The 18,697-nt window shown below is 47.9% G+C and overlaps 1 protein-coding gene across 1 annotated transcript in view; it reads right to left on the bottom strand.

Moving 5' to 3' along the window:
* LOC311102410 (fibroblast growth factor receptor-like 1) overlaps nucleotides 1-18,697 on the bottom strand; it is a gene marked incomplete at both ends in the record, with an annotated part of 43,164 nt that overhangs the window by 12,482 nt on the left and 11,985 nt on the right. The window contains one exon of the mRNA XM_084143743.1: nucleotides 8,942-9,214. Within this exon, the coding sequence (XP_083999869.1) occupies nucleotides 8,942-9,214 (273 nt within the window). The remainder of the gene's footprint in view (nucleotides 1-8,941; nucleotides 9,215-18,697) is intronic.

The following is an 18,697-nucleotide window of genomic DNA, read 5'->3' as shown; positions in this document are numbered from 1 at the left end:
AAAGCCTAAATACTTTTAATTTCATCAAACTGCAAACGCCAAGCTGGATAAATCAGTTTTGAGTTACACACACTACTACTGTATGTAAGCAGCAGGGTTGAAGAGTAATCTGATTACAAAAAAACTGTAACTGTAATCAGTTACATTACCAGCAACAAATATTGTAATCCGGTTACAGATAAAAAAAAAAAAACTAGATGATTACTTCTTGGATTACTTTTAAATTCAGAAAGGATGTTTGCAAAAAAAATAATTATGACACCTTTCTGTTTTCTCAATGACATTCAATTCAGCATTGAAAATAAGTTTAAGTTTGTTCTACCTGAGCGAGTCTGACTACGTTTGATGGATCCTTTTTGTCTTCTTCTTATGCCTCTTAAGGGAAAAGTCATCCAAAAGTAACGGAAAGTAATCAGATTACGTTACTGAGTTTGGGTAATCCAAAAGTTAAGTTACTGATTACAATTTTGGACAGGTAGGCTAACTAGTAACTGTAATGGATTACATTTCGAAAGTATCCTACCCAACCCTGGTAAGGAGAGAGAGAGATGCTATCTATCATTTGGATACATTGACTCCATGATTTATACACATGGTGCTGTACTCTGAACTGAGCATGATCCACTGTAAATCATGTGGGCAACCTGAAACTTTGCACTTTTGAGAAATGTCTGACAAAAGTAGTGCTCTTATTCTACATGTAGGTCAATGCAATAGCAGCAATATAACAGCAAGTACAGTAAAATAATGTAAGTACAGTATAGTCATAGACAACCACGACTTTCATGAAATACAGCTCTAGTGTGAACTTTGACATTCCTCCTCTTGGTGTGTGTCTATACAGTGCATTCGGAAAGCATTCAAACACCATTACTTTTTCGACATTTTGTTACTTTACAGCCTTATTCTAAAATGGATTAAAAAAAACATCCTCAGCAATCTACACACAATACTCCTTAATGACAATGCGAAAACAGGTTTGTATTTTTTGTGTGCAAATGTATTAAAAATGTATTACATGATTTGGAAAGGGACACACCTGTCTATATAAGGTCCCACAGTTGACAGTGCATGTCAGAGCAAAAACCAAGCCATGAGGTCAAAGGAATTGTCCGTAGAGCTCAGAGACAGGATTGTGTCGAGGCACAGATCTGGGGAAGGGTACCAAAATAATTCTGCAGCATTGAAGGTCCCCAAGAACACAGTGGCCTCCATCATTCTTAAATGGAAGAAGTTTAGAACCACCAAGACTCTTTCTAGAGCTGGCCGCCCGGCAAAACTGAGCAATCGGGGGAGAAGGGATTGGAAAGCTGCCGCAGTCATCCCCCTCTTCAAAGGGGGTGACACTCTAGATCCAAACTGTTACAGACCTATATCCATCCTGCCCTACCTTCCGAAAGTATTTGAAAGCCAAGTTAACAAACAGATCACCGACCATTTCGAATCCCACCGTACCTTCTCCGCCATGCAATCTGGTTTCCGAGCTGGTCATGGGTGCACCTCAGCCACGCTCAAGATCCTAAACGATATTATAACCGCGATCGATAAAAGACAGTACTGTGCAGCCATCTTCATCGATCTGGCCAAGGCTTTCGACTCCGTCAATCACAGCATTCTTATTGGCAGACTAAATAGCCTTGGTTTCTCAAATGACTGCCTCGCCTGGTTCACCAACTACTTCTCAGATAGAGTTCAATGTGTGAAATCGGAGGGCCTGTTGTCTGGACCTCTGGCAGTCTCTATGGGGGTGCCACAGGGTTCAATTCTCGGGCCGACTCTATTCTCTGTGTATATCAATGATGTCGCTCCTGTTGCTGGTGACTCTCAGATCCACCTCTACGCAGACGACACCATTTTGTATACATCTGGCCCTTCATTGGACACTGTGTTAACAAACCTCCAAACAAGCTTCAATGCCATACAGCACTACTTCTGTAGCCTCCAACTGCTCTTAAACGCTAGTAAAACTAAATGCATGCTCTTCAATCAAACGCTGCTTGCACCCGCCCGCCCGACTAGAATCACTACTCTCGGGGGGTCTGACTTAGAATATGTGGACAACTACAAATACCTAGGTGTCTGATTAGACCGTAAACTCTCCTTCCAGACTCACATTGAGCATCTCCAATCCAAAGTTAAATCTAGAATCGGCTTCCTATTTCGCAACAAAGCCTCCTTCACTCATGCTGCCAAACATGCCCTCGTAAAACTGACTATCCTACCGATCCTTGACTTTGGCGATGTCATTTACAAAATAGCCTCCAACACTCTACTCAGCAAATTGGATGTAGTCTATCACAGTGCCATCCGTTTTGTCACCAAAGCCCCATATACTACTGTCACGCCCTGACTCAGGGGACGCTTAAATGTTGAGTCAGGGTGTGTATATTCTTTCTATGTTTTGATCTATTATGTGTAGATCTATGTTGGCCGGTGTGGTTCCCAATCAGAGGCAGCTGTAGCTCGTTGTCTCTGATTGGGGATCATACTTAGGCAGCCTATTGGCACTAGTGGGTTGTGGGATCTTGTTCTGGGTAAGGTTTGTTGTATGTACAACCATAGGACTTCACGTTTTCGTTTGTTTGTTGTTTTGTCGTGTGTTTATTCAGTGTAAATAAACATGTACGTATATCACACTGCGCCTTGGTCTGACCCTTCATTAGACGAACGTGACAGAAGATCCCACCAAACGAGGACCAAGCAGCGTGCCCAGGCAGAGCGAGTAGCCATGTCACAGGTGGGCAATTTGTGGTCATGGGAAGAGATATTTGCGGGGAAAGGACCATGGGCTAAGTTAGATGCCCAGGCAGGAGAGGAGCAACGGCAACATGGAGGAGGCCGGTCGAGGAGGAAGCCCGAGAAGCAGCCCCAAGAAAATGTTGGGGGGGGGGGGGCACACGGGGTGGTTGGTGGAGCCTAGGGTTAGAGCAGAGCCAACTCCCTGTACTCACGCGAAGAGGCGTATGACTGGGCAAGCTCCGTGTTATGCGGAGCTACGTACTGTGTCGCCAGTGCGCCGGCACAGTCCTGTACGTCCTGTGCTTGCACCCCGCACGTGTAGTGCGAAAGTGGGCAGCCAGCCAGGACGGGTTGTGCCAGCTCTCCGCTCTAGACCTCCAGTCCGCCTCCACAGTCCGGCCCGGCCTGTTCCTGCTCCTCGCACCAAGCAAGTGGTGCGCGTCGCCAGCCCGGCCCGGCCTGTTCCTGCTCCTCGCACCAAGCCAGTGGTGCGCGTCGCCAGCCCGGCCCGGCCTGTTCCTGCTCCTCGCACCAAGCCAGTGGTGTGCGTCGCCAGCCCGGCCTGTTCCTGCTCCTCGCACCAAGCCAGTGGTGCGCGTCGCCAGCCCGGCCCGGCCTGTTCCTGCTCCTCGCACCAAGCCAGTGGTGCGCGTCGCCAGCCCGGTCCGGCCTGTTCCTGCTCCTCGCACCAAGCCAGTGGTGCGCGTCGCCAGCCCTGCCGGTTCCTGCTCCTCGCACCAAGCCAATGGTGCGCGTCGCCAGCCCGGCCGGTTCCTGCTCCTCGCACCAAGCCAGTGGTGCGCGTCGCCAGTCCGGCCCGGCCTGTTCCTGCTCCTTGCAACAAGCCAGTGGTGCGCGTCGCCAGTCCGGCCCGGCCCGGCCCATTCCTGCCCCTCGCACCAAGCCAGTGGTGCGTGTTCCTAGTCCGGTCCGGCCCGTGCCTGGTCCTCGCACCAGACCAGTGGTGCGTTTGTCCAGTCCGGCACGGCCCGTGCCCGTCCCACCGGTGCCGGTCAGCTGCTCCACTCCGGAGCCAGAGCAGTCCGCTCCACCGGTGCCTGATCCAGTGCCGGTCAGCTGTTCCACTCCGGAGCCAGAGCAGTCCGCTCCACCGGTGCCTGATCCAGCTCCGGTCAGCTGCTCCACTCCGGAGCCAGAGCAGTCCGCTCCACCGGTGCCTGATCCAGCTCCGGTCAGCTGCGCCACTCCGGAGCCAGAGCAGTCCAGTCCACCGGGGTCCAGTCCAGCACCGGTCAGCTGCGCCACTCCGGAGCCAGAGCAGTCCAGTCCACCGGTGCCCAGTCCAGCTCCGGTCAGCGGCTCCTGTCCAGACCATGACGTCAGCCCCTCTCCAGGTTCGGGGTCTCCCACACCAGGGTCCAGACAGGGCCTGGCGTATCGTGGGAGGAAGGAGAGGGGAAGCAGCGCTCTAAGTCAGGGTGTGTATATTCTTTGTTGTGTGTTTTCTATGTTTTGATCTATTATGTGTAGATCTATGTTGGCCGGTGTGGTTCCCAATCAGAGGCAGCTGTAGCTCGTTGTCTCTGATTGGGGATCATACTTAGGCAGCCTATTGGCACTAGTGGGTTGTGGGATCTTGTTCCGGGTAAGGTTTGTTGTATGTACAACCTTAGGACTTCACGTTTTCGTTTGTTTGTTGTTTTGTCGTGTGTTTATTCAGTGTAAATAAACATGTACGTATATCACGCTGCGCCTTGGTCTGACCGGTCATTAGACGAACGTGACAACTAACCACCATTGTGACCTGTACGCTCTCGTTGGCTGGCCCTCACTACATATTTACAAAATAGCCTCCAACACTCTACTCAGCAAATTGGATGTAGTCTATCACAGTGCCATCTGTTTTGTCACCAAAGCCCCATATACTACCCACTATTGTGACCTGTACGCTCTCGTTGGCTGGCCTTCACTACATATTCGTCGCCAAACCCACTGGCTCCAGGTCATCTATAAATCACCGCTAGGCAAATCCCCGCCTTATCTTAGCTCATTGGTCACCATAGCATCACCCACTCGTAGTCTGCGCTCCAGCAGGTATATCTCACTGGTCATCCCCAAAGCCAACACCTCCTTTGGCCGCCATTCCTTCCAGTTCTCTGCTGCCAATGACTGGAACGAACTGCAAAAATCTCTGAAGCTGGAGACTCTTATCTCCCTCACTAACTTTAAGCATCAGCTTACCGATCACTGCACCTGTACACAGCCCATCTGTAATTAGCCCATCCAACTACCTCATCCCCATATTGTTATTTATTTTGCTCATTTGCACCCCAGTATCTCTATTTGCACATCATCTTCTGCACATCTATCATTCCAGTGTTAATACTAAATTGTAATTATTTTGCACTATGGCCTATTTATTGCCTTACCTCCATAACTTACTACATTTGCACACACTGTATATAGATTTTCTATTGTGTTATTGACTGTACGTTTTTTGTTTATCCCATATGTAACTCTGTGTTGTTGTTGTTTTTATCGCACTGCTTTGCTTTATCTTGGCCAGGTCGCAGTTGTAAATGAGAACTTGTTCTCAACTGGCTTACCTGGTTAAATAAAGGTGAAAAAAAAGAAAGAAAAAAGGGCCTTGTTCAGGGAGGTGACCAAGAACCTGATGGTCACTCTGACAGAGCTCTAGAGTTCCTCTGTGGAGATGGGAGAACCTTCCAGAAGGACAACCATCTCTGCAGCACTCCACCAATCAGGCCTTTATGGTAGAGTGGCCAGATGGATGCCACTCCTCAGTAAAAGGCACATGACAACCCGCTTGGAGTTTTCCAAAAGGCACCTAAAGACTCTCAGACCATGAGAAACAAGATTCTCTGGTCTGATGAAACCAAGATTGAACTCTTTGGCCTGAATACCAAGCGTCATGTCTGGAGGAAACCTGGCACCATCCCTATGGTGAAGCATGGTGGTGGCAGCATCATGCTGTGGGGATGTTTTTCAGCGGCAGGGACTGGGAGACTAGTCAGGATCGAGGCAAAGATGAACGGAGCAAAGTACAGAGAGATCCTTCATGAAAACCTGCTCCAGAGCTCTCAGGACTTCAGACTGGGGTGAAGGTTCACCTTCCATCAGGGCAACGACCCTAAGCACAGCCAAGACGATGCAGGAGTGGCTTCGGGACAAGTCTCTGAATGTCCTTGAGTGGCCCAGCCAGAGCCCGGAGTTGAACCCGATCAAACATCTCTGGAGAGACCTGAAAATAGCTGTGCAGCAACGCTCCCCAACCAATCTGACAGAGCTTGAGAGGATCTGCAGAGAAGAATAGGAGAAACTCCCCAAATACAGGAATGCCAAGTTTGTAGCGTCATACCCAAGAACACTCAATGATGTAATCACTGCCAAAGGTGCTTCAACAAAGTACTGAGTAAAGGGTCTGAATACTTATGTAAATGTGATATTTCAGTTTATTTATTTTTATTTTTATTTATAAATTAGCAAAAATGTCTAAAAACCAGTTTTTGCTTTGTCATCATGGGGTATTGTGTGTAAATTGGTGAGGAAAATAAACAATTTAATCAATTTTAGAATAAGGCTGTAATGTAACAAAATGTGGAAAAAGTAAAGGGGTCTGAAAACTTTCCCGAAGGCACAGTATATCTAATTTTATTGTTCAGGAACAATCAACAGATCTTTTTTTTATTTTTGTTTGTACTTTTACCCCTTTTTCTCCCCAATTTCGTGATATCCAATTGGTAATTACAATCTTGTCCCATCACTGCAACTCCCCTACGGACTCGGGAGAGGCGAAGGTTGAGAGCCATGCGTCCTCCGAAACACGATCCTGCCAAGCCACACTGCTTCTTGACACACTGCTTGCTTAACCCGGAGGCCAGCCACACCAATGTGTCGGAGGAAATACCGTCCAGCTGGCGACCAAAGTCAGCTTGCAGGCGCCTGGCCCGCCACAAGGAGTCGCTAGAGCGCGATGGGACAAGGAAATCCCCTAACCCGGACGACGCTGGGCCAATTGTGCGCCGCCTCATGGGTCAACAGATATACCCTCTCTACCCTCTCAGTCAACTTCATCTTGAACGCGAGCCAAAATAACTTTGTTAGAATCACACTTCCCCAGATCCGCATCTCGACCCTATGATACTACGCTACACAATGGACACCATTCTCTTTACTTTCTGTTGTCCTGATCTGATCTATGTGATTAGGGTTCTACCCCAAAACAAGGCCAGTTTGAGAAGCCATCACCGTAGTCGCTGTTCTAGCTGGCTACCACCCGGTACTGTCCTATGTACATAGAGTAATTGAACACTGGTCACTTTAATCATGTTTACATACTGTTTTACCCATTCAAGTCATGGCTCATCCTACAGTATATAACTACTGCTGTACACACCTTTTATATTCATATACCATCCATACTGTCTTTACACACCATTATATGTCCAGTACCAGTCAAAAGTTTGGACACACCTACTCATTCAATGGTCTTTCTTTATTTTTACTATTTTCTACATTGAGAATAATAGTGAAGACATCAAAACTATGACATAACACATATGGAATCATGTAGGAACCACATTTTTTTTAAACAAATCAAATAATATTTTATATTTGAGATTCTTCAAAGTAGCCACCCTTTGCCTTGATGACAGCTTTGCACACTCTTGACATTCTCTCAACCAGCTTCATGAGGTAGTCACCTGGAATGCATTTCAATTAACAGGTGTGCCTTGTTAAAAGTTAATTTGTGGAATTTCTTTCCTTCTTAATGCGTTTGAGCCAATCAATTGTGTTGTGACAAGGTAGGGGGCGGTATACAGAAGACAGCCCTATTTGGTAATAGACCAAGTCCATATTATGCCAAGAACAGCTCAAATAAGCAAAGAGAATCGACAGTCCATCATTACTTTAAGACATGAAGGTGAGTCAATCCAGAAAATGTCAAGAACTTTTAAGGTTTCTTCAAGTGCAGTCGCAAAAACCAACAAGCACTATGATGAAACTGGCTCTCATGAGGACCGCCACAGGAAAGGAAGACCCAGAGTTACCTCTGCTGCAGAGGATAAGTTCATTAGAGTTAACTGCACCTCAGATTGCAGCCCAAATAAATGCTTCACAGAGTTCAAGTAACAGACACATCTCAACATCAACTGTTCAGAGGAGACTGTGTGAATCAGGCCTTATTCTACAATGTAGAAAAACCCTGGAATGCGTAGGTGTGTCCAAACTTTTGACTGGTACTGTATATATATTTATATTCCGTTTTCTGACATTGCTCATTCTGATATTTCTTAATTTCAGAATTTTTCGGGAATGTGTGTATTGTGTTTTTTGTTAGTTTCTTTGCTAGGTATTACTGCACTGTTGGAGCTAGAAACACAAGCATTTCGCTTCACCTGCGATAACACCTGCAAATCTGTGTATGCGACCAATAGAATTTGATTTGATCACAAGACCAGGAAGCAGCTCCTCCAGTCGGCCCCTGCCATCCACCCCCTCCCCTGCAGGAGGCTCTGGACCTAATTAGGCATCTTAAACTAAACAGAGCTTTCACACTCCAGTCCTCTCATTCATCACGCTCTACTCTAGCACAGAGAAAACTGTACTGTACACAGCCACAGAGACAGCAGTTTGGATAAAGTTAAGGAAGTACTAGTGACCAGCTCCTTGACTTGACTGAGAGTTACAAGTATGTTTCTATTGCACATGAGATCATCATGTCCTATTATAAGCTTTATGAGTCTTAATAGGTTAATGTTAAGGTGAATATGTTTCTTGTTGGACAATTCCAAGTTAAGTAGCCTCTGCTTTGACAAACCAGAGTTTAGCCTGGGGAGAGGGAAGAAGTTAAGATCCGCTTGAGTCACCGAGGATGATGTAGTATGAAACAATATCCCATTCTGATGTTGACTTTGGGCTTGAGTGGTGAAGGATATAACAGATATAGGAGAGGAGGGTATCAACTACACCCCCCTTCCTAAATCCCCTTATTTCAAAGCCATGACTCCATGGTGCATGGTGTTGTCTTTTAACATCTGCAAATCGACAAGATCTTGACCTGAGCGGAAGAGTTAAGTGACTGACTTTGAATCCCTTCCTCGAAAGATGATGGCACGGTCTGAGTCATATGCATGGTTTCTGGGTAGCGTCACTATGAATGGTATTACTTCGCAAACGGACTAATGTAGAGCAGACCGCAAGACACCTTTCTACTTACCGATGACAATGAGGGTATAGTTGATGTTGACGCTGCCAAAGCCGTTGGTGGCTTTGCAGATGTATGTTCCAGCATCCTCGACCTCCACTTCCTTGATCTTCAGGCCCAGGCGGAGGATGCGGAAGCGGATCCAGCCACTGTGGATGTTGCGGCCGTCTTTGGTCCACATGATGAGGGGCGGCGGGTCTCCTTCAACAGGGCATGGCAGCTTGATGGAACTCCCCAGGTGCACTGACTGTCTGTGGACCACCCTCTCAGCCACCCGCGGAGGTCCTTGAGCAACACACAAATAATCGATAAGTTGAACTATTCGCCTACATTTTATTTAAACATTGAATACAAAAATGTATATACATCCATAAACGACATATTACACTCACTCATATTTCATTTGAAATTAATTCAAACCAATTTATCTCTGAATTGGGCTGAATAGAATGAAGCAAAAGCTCTTGGATGGAAGATGTGGGGGTTCATTCATTACCCCCTTCCTTCATCTGATTACCCAGAGATGAAACCAGATTGTAATAATTGGACTAGCCTTGTCATCCATTACAGACAGAGAGAGTTGGAGGCTCTGGCTCTGGTTGTGTGTAGCGTGCGGGAGATGAAAGCGCAGCGGAGAGGGCAGGGCCACTGTAGGGAGGACAGCAGCCCCTCTCCCTGCTGCTAATTGGCTCAGGTTGGCCTCCTCAGATCTGGTGAAGTGGAGCAGGCTCAGATGCTCTGTGATAGTAATTTTACTTAGGAGGCCTGCACAACTCACTGAGACAGAGCTTAAAGCAGCGGTAGTGCTGAACCTGAACCGGACCACAACATAACAGAGAGAAACTGAGCAGAGAAAAACAGAACAGAAACAGAAAAACAGTAGAGGAAAAAGGTGGAGAATGCAACGTAACTTAACAAAATAGTTACTGATCTTAAAAGCATAATTTGGCATAGTCTATCTTTCAATACAAATGGTCAGTCTGGTAGCAGTAAAAACTTTGGGAAGGCCAAATAAACAAGACCTCTTGCAACACACACACACACACTCAACACACTCACATTCCAATGGTGCATTTCACACATATGGTAAACAAACAGTTCATTACAGAGATGGGGGTGTATAGGGAAGGGGCCTGCAGATAACTCCACCTGGGCCTTTAATGGTCACGTTGATAACAGATGTGGCTCAACTCAAAAGTAGGTCAACTCTGTGGAACCCTGGGCACTGGGCTGGGGTTAAGTGACTGACTTTGAATCCCTTCTTCGAAAGATGATGGCACGGTCTGGTTTCTGGGTAGCGTCATATACCCTTGGGGGAGGTGGACTGTTCATTGTAATGGTAACAAACCACACACAAGTTGTGTACCATAAAAAAACGTGCATTATCAACACACTTAGCTATTAGCTAGGTGGTACATAAAGTGGACAGACAAACAGTGAGTGTACTGTAACCTTCCACTGCACTATGACCGCTCCATGAGAGAAGGTGAACCCTATGCTGTGTTAAATCAATGTCTTACACACAGACATTCTCCCAGATACACACACAAGGAGTGCACAGGCTCTTCCATCCTCACTGATCTTCCTGTTCTGCAGCATGCACAGGAAATGGTAAGTGTCACTGTTTAGGTCTGCAAGGAGGATGTGACCGCAGTCCTTTCGGGTTTTGTCAGCCGGCCCATATCTCACTCCTCTGCTAACAGGAGAGCAGAACAGAGGGGCTCAGTGTTCAGTCCTCCTCAGCAGACTATCTGCTCACAACCGCAGAGAGAGGTCACAGCACATGGTGGAAATACCCACCCTGCCTGAATCCCACAGCTTCACTAACTCATAAAGCTAATGGGTGTTTATCTAATGCAATCAACTGCTTCTCAATGTGCAACTACAACAGAGAAGCGATCTTCTACCGCAGATTAAATAGAACAACTAACTCATTTCTGAGGTCTGTATCAAACTGTCAAAATGCACTACTTCAACATTAACAGAACAAAGCGTTAAGGGTCAAGTTTTTCTAACCCCACATTCTCTTTCTTCGATATCATGGGTTAAAATACAAATGATCTTTTGAGAAATTGTATTTTCAAAGAGGGCATTGTATGCAAAAGGAAGCACAAAACAAAGTATTTATTTATAGTGTCGTTAGAGAACTGAGAACACTCCAGAACACTTCTTTGCAACAAAAAAAACCCAGCTCTTCAGTTTTCGGCTTGGCGACCACGCCAAGTGCGTGGAATGTGCAACAAATTATTTCCTCCCTCTGTCTCTCCTCTTAAAAAGCCTTTTGATGTGCTTTGAAAAAAGGACATGAAGAGGTGCTGAAAGTCAAGGCCACCGTCTCAATAACGTAATAAGTGTTAGTGCTATATGCGTGACCACCATTCTCTCCTCTCCTCAACAGGAATACTCCTCCTCCGTCTCAAGGACAGGTTCTCTTAACCTTGTAACTGAAATGAAGCCTCAGATGAAAAGCTTACACTGTGAAGTTAATACTCAATAGGTCCATTGCAGTGGTATCAGTTTGTAACTCTCTTACACACTTATATTCAGTTTGTTCTTTTACATGTTCTATGAAACACCATTTACTAAACGGAAAGCGATACACATGACCGCATGCATGGGCTTTCCCGTGTTGCTGAAATGGTGAAGGGGCCTTATTTTAGCAGAGCTCTGTGTGTAAATGGAATCTTTCATAGCGCAGGAAGAGGAGGAGGAGGAGGTCTGGCGACTCACAGAATTAGCTCTGTTTTTCTTTGCTCAATTTGGTGATGGATTATTTTAAGATAAAGGGGTACATTCAACAAGAGGCATTCATTCTTGTGATTCAGGCTAAATATATATCTGGTTTCATGAACCGTTTTTAGGGGTTAAGAAACTGTTGATTCAACATGAGGACACATCTAGAGAGAGAAAAAGAGCAAGGAATAAGATCATGAAAAAGAAGGAGAGAGGAACATACACAAGCAGACGATACTCGGCTGACAGTCTTAGGTGATGGTCAGATGTGCTGGCAACTCTTCCCTCCTTTCTGTTTTCTTCTTCAAAACACCTGTGGATTTGAAATGAAAGACCAAAGCACACTATATGAGTGCTTTGGTCTTTCTAGTCATTGCAAACAGGTCAATAAAGGATTGGCTCCTCTGCTGGCTGTGACACTCTGGCTCCACGGACCTTTATTCTTGAGCCAGGGTTGTTCATGTTCATTTGTTTTGGGTGTATTTCTATGTGGGGGTGTCTAGGTTGTTGTATTTCTATGTTGGGTGATTGTGCGTGTTTGTATTCATTGACTCCCAATCGGAGGTAACGAGTGTCAGCTGTTCGGCTCGTTATCTCTGATTGGGAGCCATATTTAAGATGTAGGTTTTCTGGTGTTAGTTGTGGGTTATTGTTCCAGTGTCTCAGTTTCTGTCGTTGTCTTTATTGGACTTCACGCATCGTCTTTGTTTGTTGTTTTTGTATTTACGTGCTTTACTATTAAAGTCATGTTCACTCGCAACGCTGCGCTTTGGTCTCATCCTTTTGACGATCGTGACAGAATAACCCACCACAAAAGGACCAAGCAGCGCGTCCAGGAGCAAAGGGTCTGGACATGGGAGGAACTGTTGGACGGTAAAGGGTCCTGGACGTGGGAAGAAATCCTGGACGGCATGGATCGCCGTCCATGGAGCGAAACAGAGGAGAGGCGACGGAGAGAGGAGCAACGGCGTCGGCAGAGCCAACGTCGGAAGGACGAGAGGCAACCCCAAGAATTTTTTTGGGGGGGGCACATGGCTTGGGCGACGGAGCAGCAGGAGGCTGCCACAAGGCAGAGTCAGAGGGCTGCCAGGTTAAGGGGGCTGACGGAGGCAGAGAAGGGAAGGATTCAGTGGGCTACCAGGTCAAGGGGGCTACTGGGTAAAGCAGGGAAGGAAGGTGTTGAGGCACGGCGTGAGGTACTGGGGTGTGTAACCAGTTCGGTCCGGCCCGTTCCTAGTCCCGAGGTGCAGCCAGTAGTGTGTGTTCCCCGTACGGTACGGCCTGTTCCGGTCCCTCGCACTAAGTGTAAGGTGCGCGTCGCCAGCCCGGTTCGGCCTGTTCCTGCCATACGCACCAAGTATGCGGTGCGCGTCGCCAGCTCAGCCCGGCCTGTTCCTACTCCACGCACCAGGGATACGGTGCGCTTCGCCAGCCCAGCCCGGTCTGTTCCTACTCCACGCACCAGGGATACGGTGCGCTTCGCCAGCCCAGCCCGGCCTGTTCCTACTCCACGCACCAGGGATACGGTGCGCTTCGCCAGCCCCGCCCGGCCTGTTCCTACTCCACGCACCAGGGATACGGTGCGCTTCACCAGCCCGGCCCGGCCTGTTCCGGCCACTCGCACCAGGGATACGGTGCGCGTCGCCAGCCCCGCCCGGCCTGTTCCTGCTCTCCGCACTAGGCGTGAGGTGAGTCCCCAGGGTCCAGCATGCCCTGTTCCAGCTCCCCGCACTAGGCGTTATGGGAGTCCCCAGGGTCCAGCATGCCCTGTTCCGACTCCCCGCACTAGCCCTGAGATGCGTGTCCTCAGCCCGGTACCTCCAGTTCCGGCACCACGCATCAGGCCTACGGTGCGTCCCCAGGGTCCAGCATGCCCTGTTGATTCTCCCCGCACTAGCCCTGAGATGCGTGTCCTCAGCCCGGTACCTCCTGTTCCGGCACCACGCACCAGTTCTACGATGCGCTTCAGACAGCCAGAGTCTGCCGTCTGCCCAACGGGGCCTGAACTGTCCGTCTGCCCAACGCCGTCTGAACTGCCCGTCTGCCCAACGGCGCCTGAACTGCCCGTCTGCCCAACGCCGTCTGAACTGTCCGTCTGCCAAGCGCCGCAGGAGCTGCCCGTCGGTACTGAGCCTGCAAAGCCGCCCGTCTGCCATGAGCCTACAGAGCCGTCCGCCAGACCGGAGCCGCTAGAGCTCTCCGCCAGACAGGAGCAGCCAGAGCCTTCCGCCAGACAGGATCAGCCAGAGCCGTCCGCCAGACAGGAGCAGCCAGAGCCTTCCGCCAGACAGGATCAGCCAGAGCCTTCCGCCAGACAGGATCAGCCAGAGCCTTCTGCCAGACAGGATCAGCCAGAGCCTTCTGCCAGACAGGATCAGCCAGATCCTTCTGCCAGACAGGATCAGCCAGAGCCTTCTGCCAGACAGGATCCGCCAGAGCCAGCCAGCCAGGATCCGCCATTCAGTCCGGTACTGTCCCTTAGCCCGGTGCTGCCCCTTAGTCCGGTGCTGCCCCTTAGTCCGGTGCTGCCCCTTAGTCCGGTGCTGCCCCTTAGTCCGGTGCTGCCCCTTAGTCCGGTGCTGCCCCTTAGTCCGGTGCCGCCCCTTAATCCAGTGGGGTTTAGTTGGGGGGTGGTCATGAGGAAGGGAAGACGGAAGCAGAGAGTGACTAAGGTGGGGTGGGGACCACGACCTGGGCCAGAGCCGCCACCAGGGACAGACGCCCACCCAGACCCTCCCCTAGACGGTATGCTGGTGCGCCCGGAGGTCGCACCTTTAGGGGGGGGTAATGTGACACTCTGGCTCCACGGACCTTTATTCTTGAGCCAGGGTTGTTCATGTTCATTTGTTTTGGGTGTATTTCTATGTGGGGGTGTCTAGGTTGTTGTATTTCTATGTTGGGTGATTGTGCGTGTTTGTATTCATTGACTCCCAATCGGAGGTAACGAGTGTCAGCTGTTCGGCTCGTTATCTCTGATTGGGAGCCATATTTAAGATGTAGGTTTTCTGGTGTTAGTTGTGGGTTATTGTTCCAGTGTCTCAGTTTCTGTCGTTGTCTTTATTGGACTTCACGCATCGTCTTTGTTTGTTGTTTTTGTATTTACGTGCTTTACTATTAAAGTCATGTTCACTCGCAACGCTGCGCTTTGGTCTCATCCTTTTGACGATCGTGACACTGGCAGACGTTAGAATAGAGAACAACTGGGTCTCGAGAAACCGCAGTGAGACATACTGGGTGATGCATGCAATACAGTAAACCCAACTCACTCAGTTCGTTGTACCACACTAACTCACCCACTCATAAAAGTATTTCCTCTCCATTTATTTGGTTATTTGAATCCCCATTAGCTTTTGCAGAAGCAGCAGAAGTCCACAAAAAACACAAAACATGACAAGTAACAAAACACTGATTCACTGTTAGACAAGGACAGTCACACAAATGTAAAATACAACAATATACAAACAATACAACAAAAGAATGATGTGTATGTTAGTGTGTCTGTGTGTGTGTGCGTGTCTCCTCACAGTCCCCGTCGTTCCATGAGATGTTGTTCAAACAGTTTTTTAAAGGTAATTTTGCTGTTTGCTTGAGTAATTGGTGATGGAAGGGAGTTCCATGCGATCATGGCTCTGTATAATACTGTGAGTTGCCTTGAATTCATTTTGGACCTGGGGACTTTGAAGAGATCCCAGGTGGCATTTATTGTGGGGTATGTATGGGTGTCTGAGCTGAATGTTATTTGATTATGCAGACAATCTGGAATTTTCATCACAGTAATATGAAAGCAGTTAATCTCTCGTCAACCCTCAACCAGAGAAGCAGTTAATCTCTCGTCAACCCTCAACCAGAGAAGCAGTTAATCTTTCGTCAACCTTCAACCAGGAAAGATTGGCATGCATGTTGTTGATGTTAGTTCTGTGTGTGCAGATAAGGGCAAGGTATGCTGCTTTGTTTTGAGCCAGCTGCAACTTTGATAGGTCTTTCTTTGCTGCACTTGACCATATTACCAGACAGTAATCAAGATTGGACAAGATCAAAGCCTGAACAACTAGTACAGTTGATCTGTGTGTCAAAAACACAGAACATCTTTTTATAACAGACATACCTCTCCCCATCTTCACAACAACTTTGTCAATATGACTTGACCTTGATAATCGACCATCCAATGTTGTACCTAGGAGTTTAGCTTCCTCAACTTGCTCAATGGTCACAACCTTTATGCATAACTCCAAACAAAAAAACATATTTTCTCTCATTTCTAACAGTGCAAACACCATGAGCCATTGACAGAAATGTTTATGAGATCCAATATTTTGGCTCCAGCAAGACATTGTTCAGAAACACTGATCCAAAATCAGCTTAACTCTCACCAATCCTAACTTTAACCATTTTAAAGTATCAAACCACTCTTGTTCTGGACCAGTGCAACTTCTACTCTCACTGTTGAGTGAGAGGCCTTCCTCCTCCTCAGTACTGCTTGTCTGTTTCCTTAGTGAAGCATACCAGTCTCCAGACAGGGGCAGGCATCAGTCTTCACTAACTGCCCAGCGGCATCAGTGTTTAGTGGAACCTGTGGTTCCAGGGAAACATCATCCTACTATACATCTCTTAAAACCTCAGGGAAACTTTTATATTACAGAAAACCAGTGGGATAGCATGTTACACACATATAGTCTGTCCAAGCCAGCCAAAACAGGAGGAGGAGAAAGGAAGGTGGATGTGAAAATAAATAAATAAATAAATGAAAGCAAGAAACCGAACCCAGGACCAGTGACTTTACTTGAAACTTTAGAGGTTGAGTAGAGGGGAAAGGTGAGGCAGTCATCATGGCGTGGGGAGTGTGTGAAAGGCCAGAGCTTCTGTTCTGAGACCACTGCTGCGCCAGGCTGGGCTATACATTTCACAAGCACAGATAAAAATCAGTCAGAGAAAGGGCCACCCTGGCGACTGAAGAATAGATGCCAGGTGACGGAGAGAAAGAGGGGGAGTGTGGGACAGCGATAGGGTGAAAGGGGAGGACAGAGGGAGAGAGGGAGAGACAGAGGGAGAGTGTGGGACAGCGATAGGGTGAAAGGGGAGGACAGAGGGAGAGAGGGAGAGACAGAGGGAGAGAGAGGGTGCTCTGACAGCAGTGGGTAAAGAATGCCATCTTTTCTTACCAGCCGAGAACGTCCTGCCCAACAACTTCACCTCGTCTGGTAATCAATACCTTTTATTTTACCCTTTCGCCTTTCCAATCAATAGATAAGAGCAGGGTAAGACCACACCAGGGGGAACAATAAGGCTTTTTTCGGCACCATCTGATGTGGGCTGAATAGCCATGGGTACAGTGGTGGGAATGGCAGGAGAGTAAGAGCTATTGAGTGACATGAGACTATGTAGAGAAAGAGAAAGCGGGAGAGAGAGAGAGAGAGAGAGAGAGAGAGAGAGAGAGAGAGAGAGAGAGAGAGAGAGAGAGAGAGAGAGAGAGAGAGAGAGAGAGAGAGAGAGAGAGAGAGAGAGAGAGGCAGTGAATGAGGGGTGGAAAAATAATGAGATGCTCCTGCCAATCTATGTTATCAATGTTAATGAATTGAAATACAACTGCTGCCACTTCAAAGCTGAGAGGAAACTGGGTCTGACAGTGATTGAGTTCTGCCTCTGCTTCCCCTTCGATGGCCCCATGCAGAACAACGGGCTCCTGCAGGCTCCATCAAACGAACAGGAAGAAAGGCAGAAATGAGTCCAGCGTCATAAAGCTTCTGGAAACATCTCCATCACACGGCATACTTCTAACAGGTCCTACTGTGGAGCCTTTGAACACTGAGCTGCTATATTTCATTAGGCTTGAATGCCTTCTACCAGCCGCAGCTGCAGCTGAGGGGAGAGGTGTGTGTATGTATGCTGGGGTCCATGCTGCAATCACCACAGGACCAAGGGCATTATCACATATCCACTATACTCTGCCATCCTGTCTGAGTGACTGTAGCACTGCATGAGAACCATGTATCAATAAAAATGATTGCCGCTATATAGCTTTTAACAGGTTAACTTGAAAAAGCATGCATTGTGTGCCGGAACAAATGGAAATGTCAACCCCTTTGGACATAGCCATACATGTTGTACTGAATATCAATACTATAACAGAGAGCACATTTGTTTATGAAGCATTGCTTTGCTGCTCATCTGAGTATGTGTAAAGGCCTGGTCTGTCACAGGGAGAGCACCGTGAGTGCCACTCACTCCGCCATGCAGCTTTATCTCACTCCATTAGGCTATGGCATGGTGCACACACAGGAGCAGAGAGTGTGCTTAGGGGTACTTATCAGAGGAGAGGGAAGGAGAGAGAGAGAAGGAGGAAGGGGGAGAAGGGCAAGAGAGGGGTAAAGTTAGGAAGAGATTGGAGGGCAGTGAGAGAGAGGATCACAGAGGGAAAGTTAAAGATGGAGAGAGAATGGAAGAGAAGTTAGAAAGAGAGGAGTAGGTTGAGGGTTAAAGTAAGAGAGAGGTTGATTTAGAGAGCAGAGACTAAAATGGCAGTGAGGCGTCCTTTAACACACAGCTCGCAGGGACTCGTAGAGGAGAGTTGGAGGGAGTGAAGGGGATTAGGAGGGCCCAGCCGGCAGTAACCAGGAATGTCAACAATCTCACACCCTTCTCCCTGCACCCTGGTCCGGTCTGGTCTGGGCTCAGCTTCTGGCACATGACACAATAAAACAGAAAAACTATTCTCTCTCTCTCTGTGCGTGTGGATGGGGGGACAGTAGAGGGCATGTGTGCACCTGTTTATTGCTATCCTTACCAGATGATTGGAGAGGAGTGAAACATGTAGAATTATTGTGGACCCCCCCCCCCCCCCCACACACACACACACACACACACACACACACAAACACAGACACATAGAAAGAGTTATTCATCTGCACGTCAGTCTGTCTACCTCACAAACCACGGTGGGTTAAAGATTAAACCCCTTCGGTCCTCTCAAGTGGCGCAGCGGTCTAAGGCAGTGCATCGCAGTGCTTTAGGCGTCACTACAGACCCGGGTTCGATCCC

The sequence above is a fragment of the Coregonus lavaretus genome (genome assembly GCF_964263955.1).
Source record: "Coregonus lavaretus genome assembly, chromosome: 27".
NCBI classification, from domain to species: domain Eukaryota; kingdom Metazoa; phylum Chordata; class Actinopteri; order Salmoniformes; family Salmonidae; genus Coregonus; species Coregonus lavaretus.
This window is presented reverse-complemented; position numbering and strand designations above follow the sequence as displayed.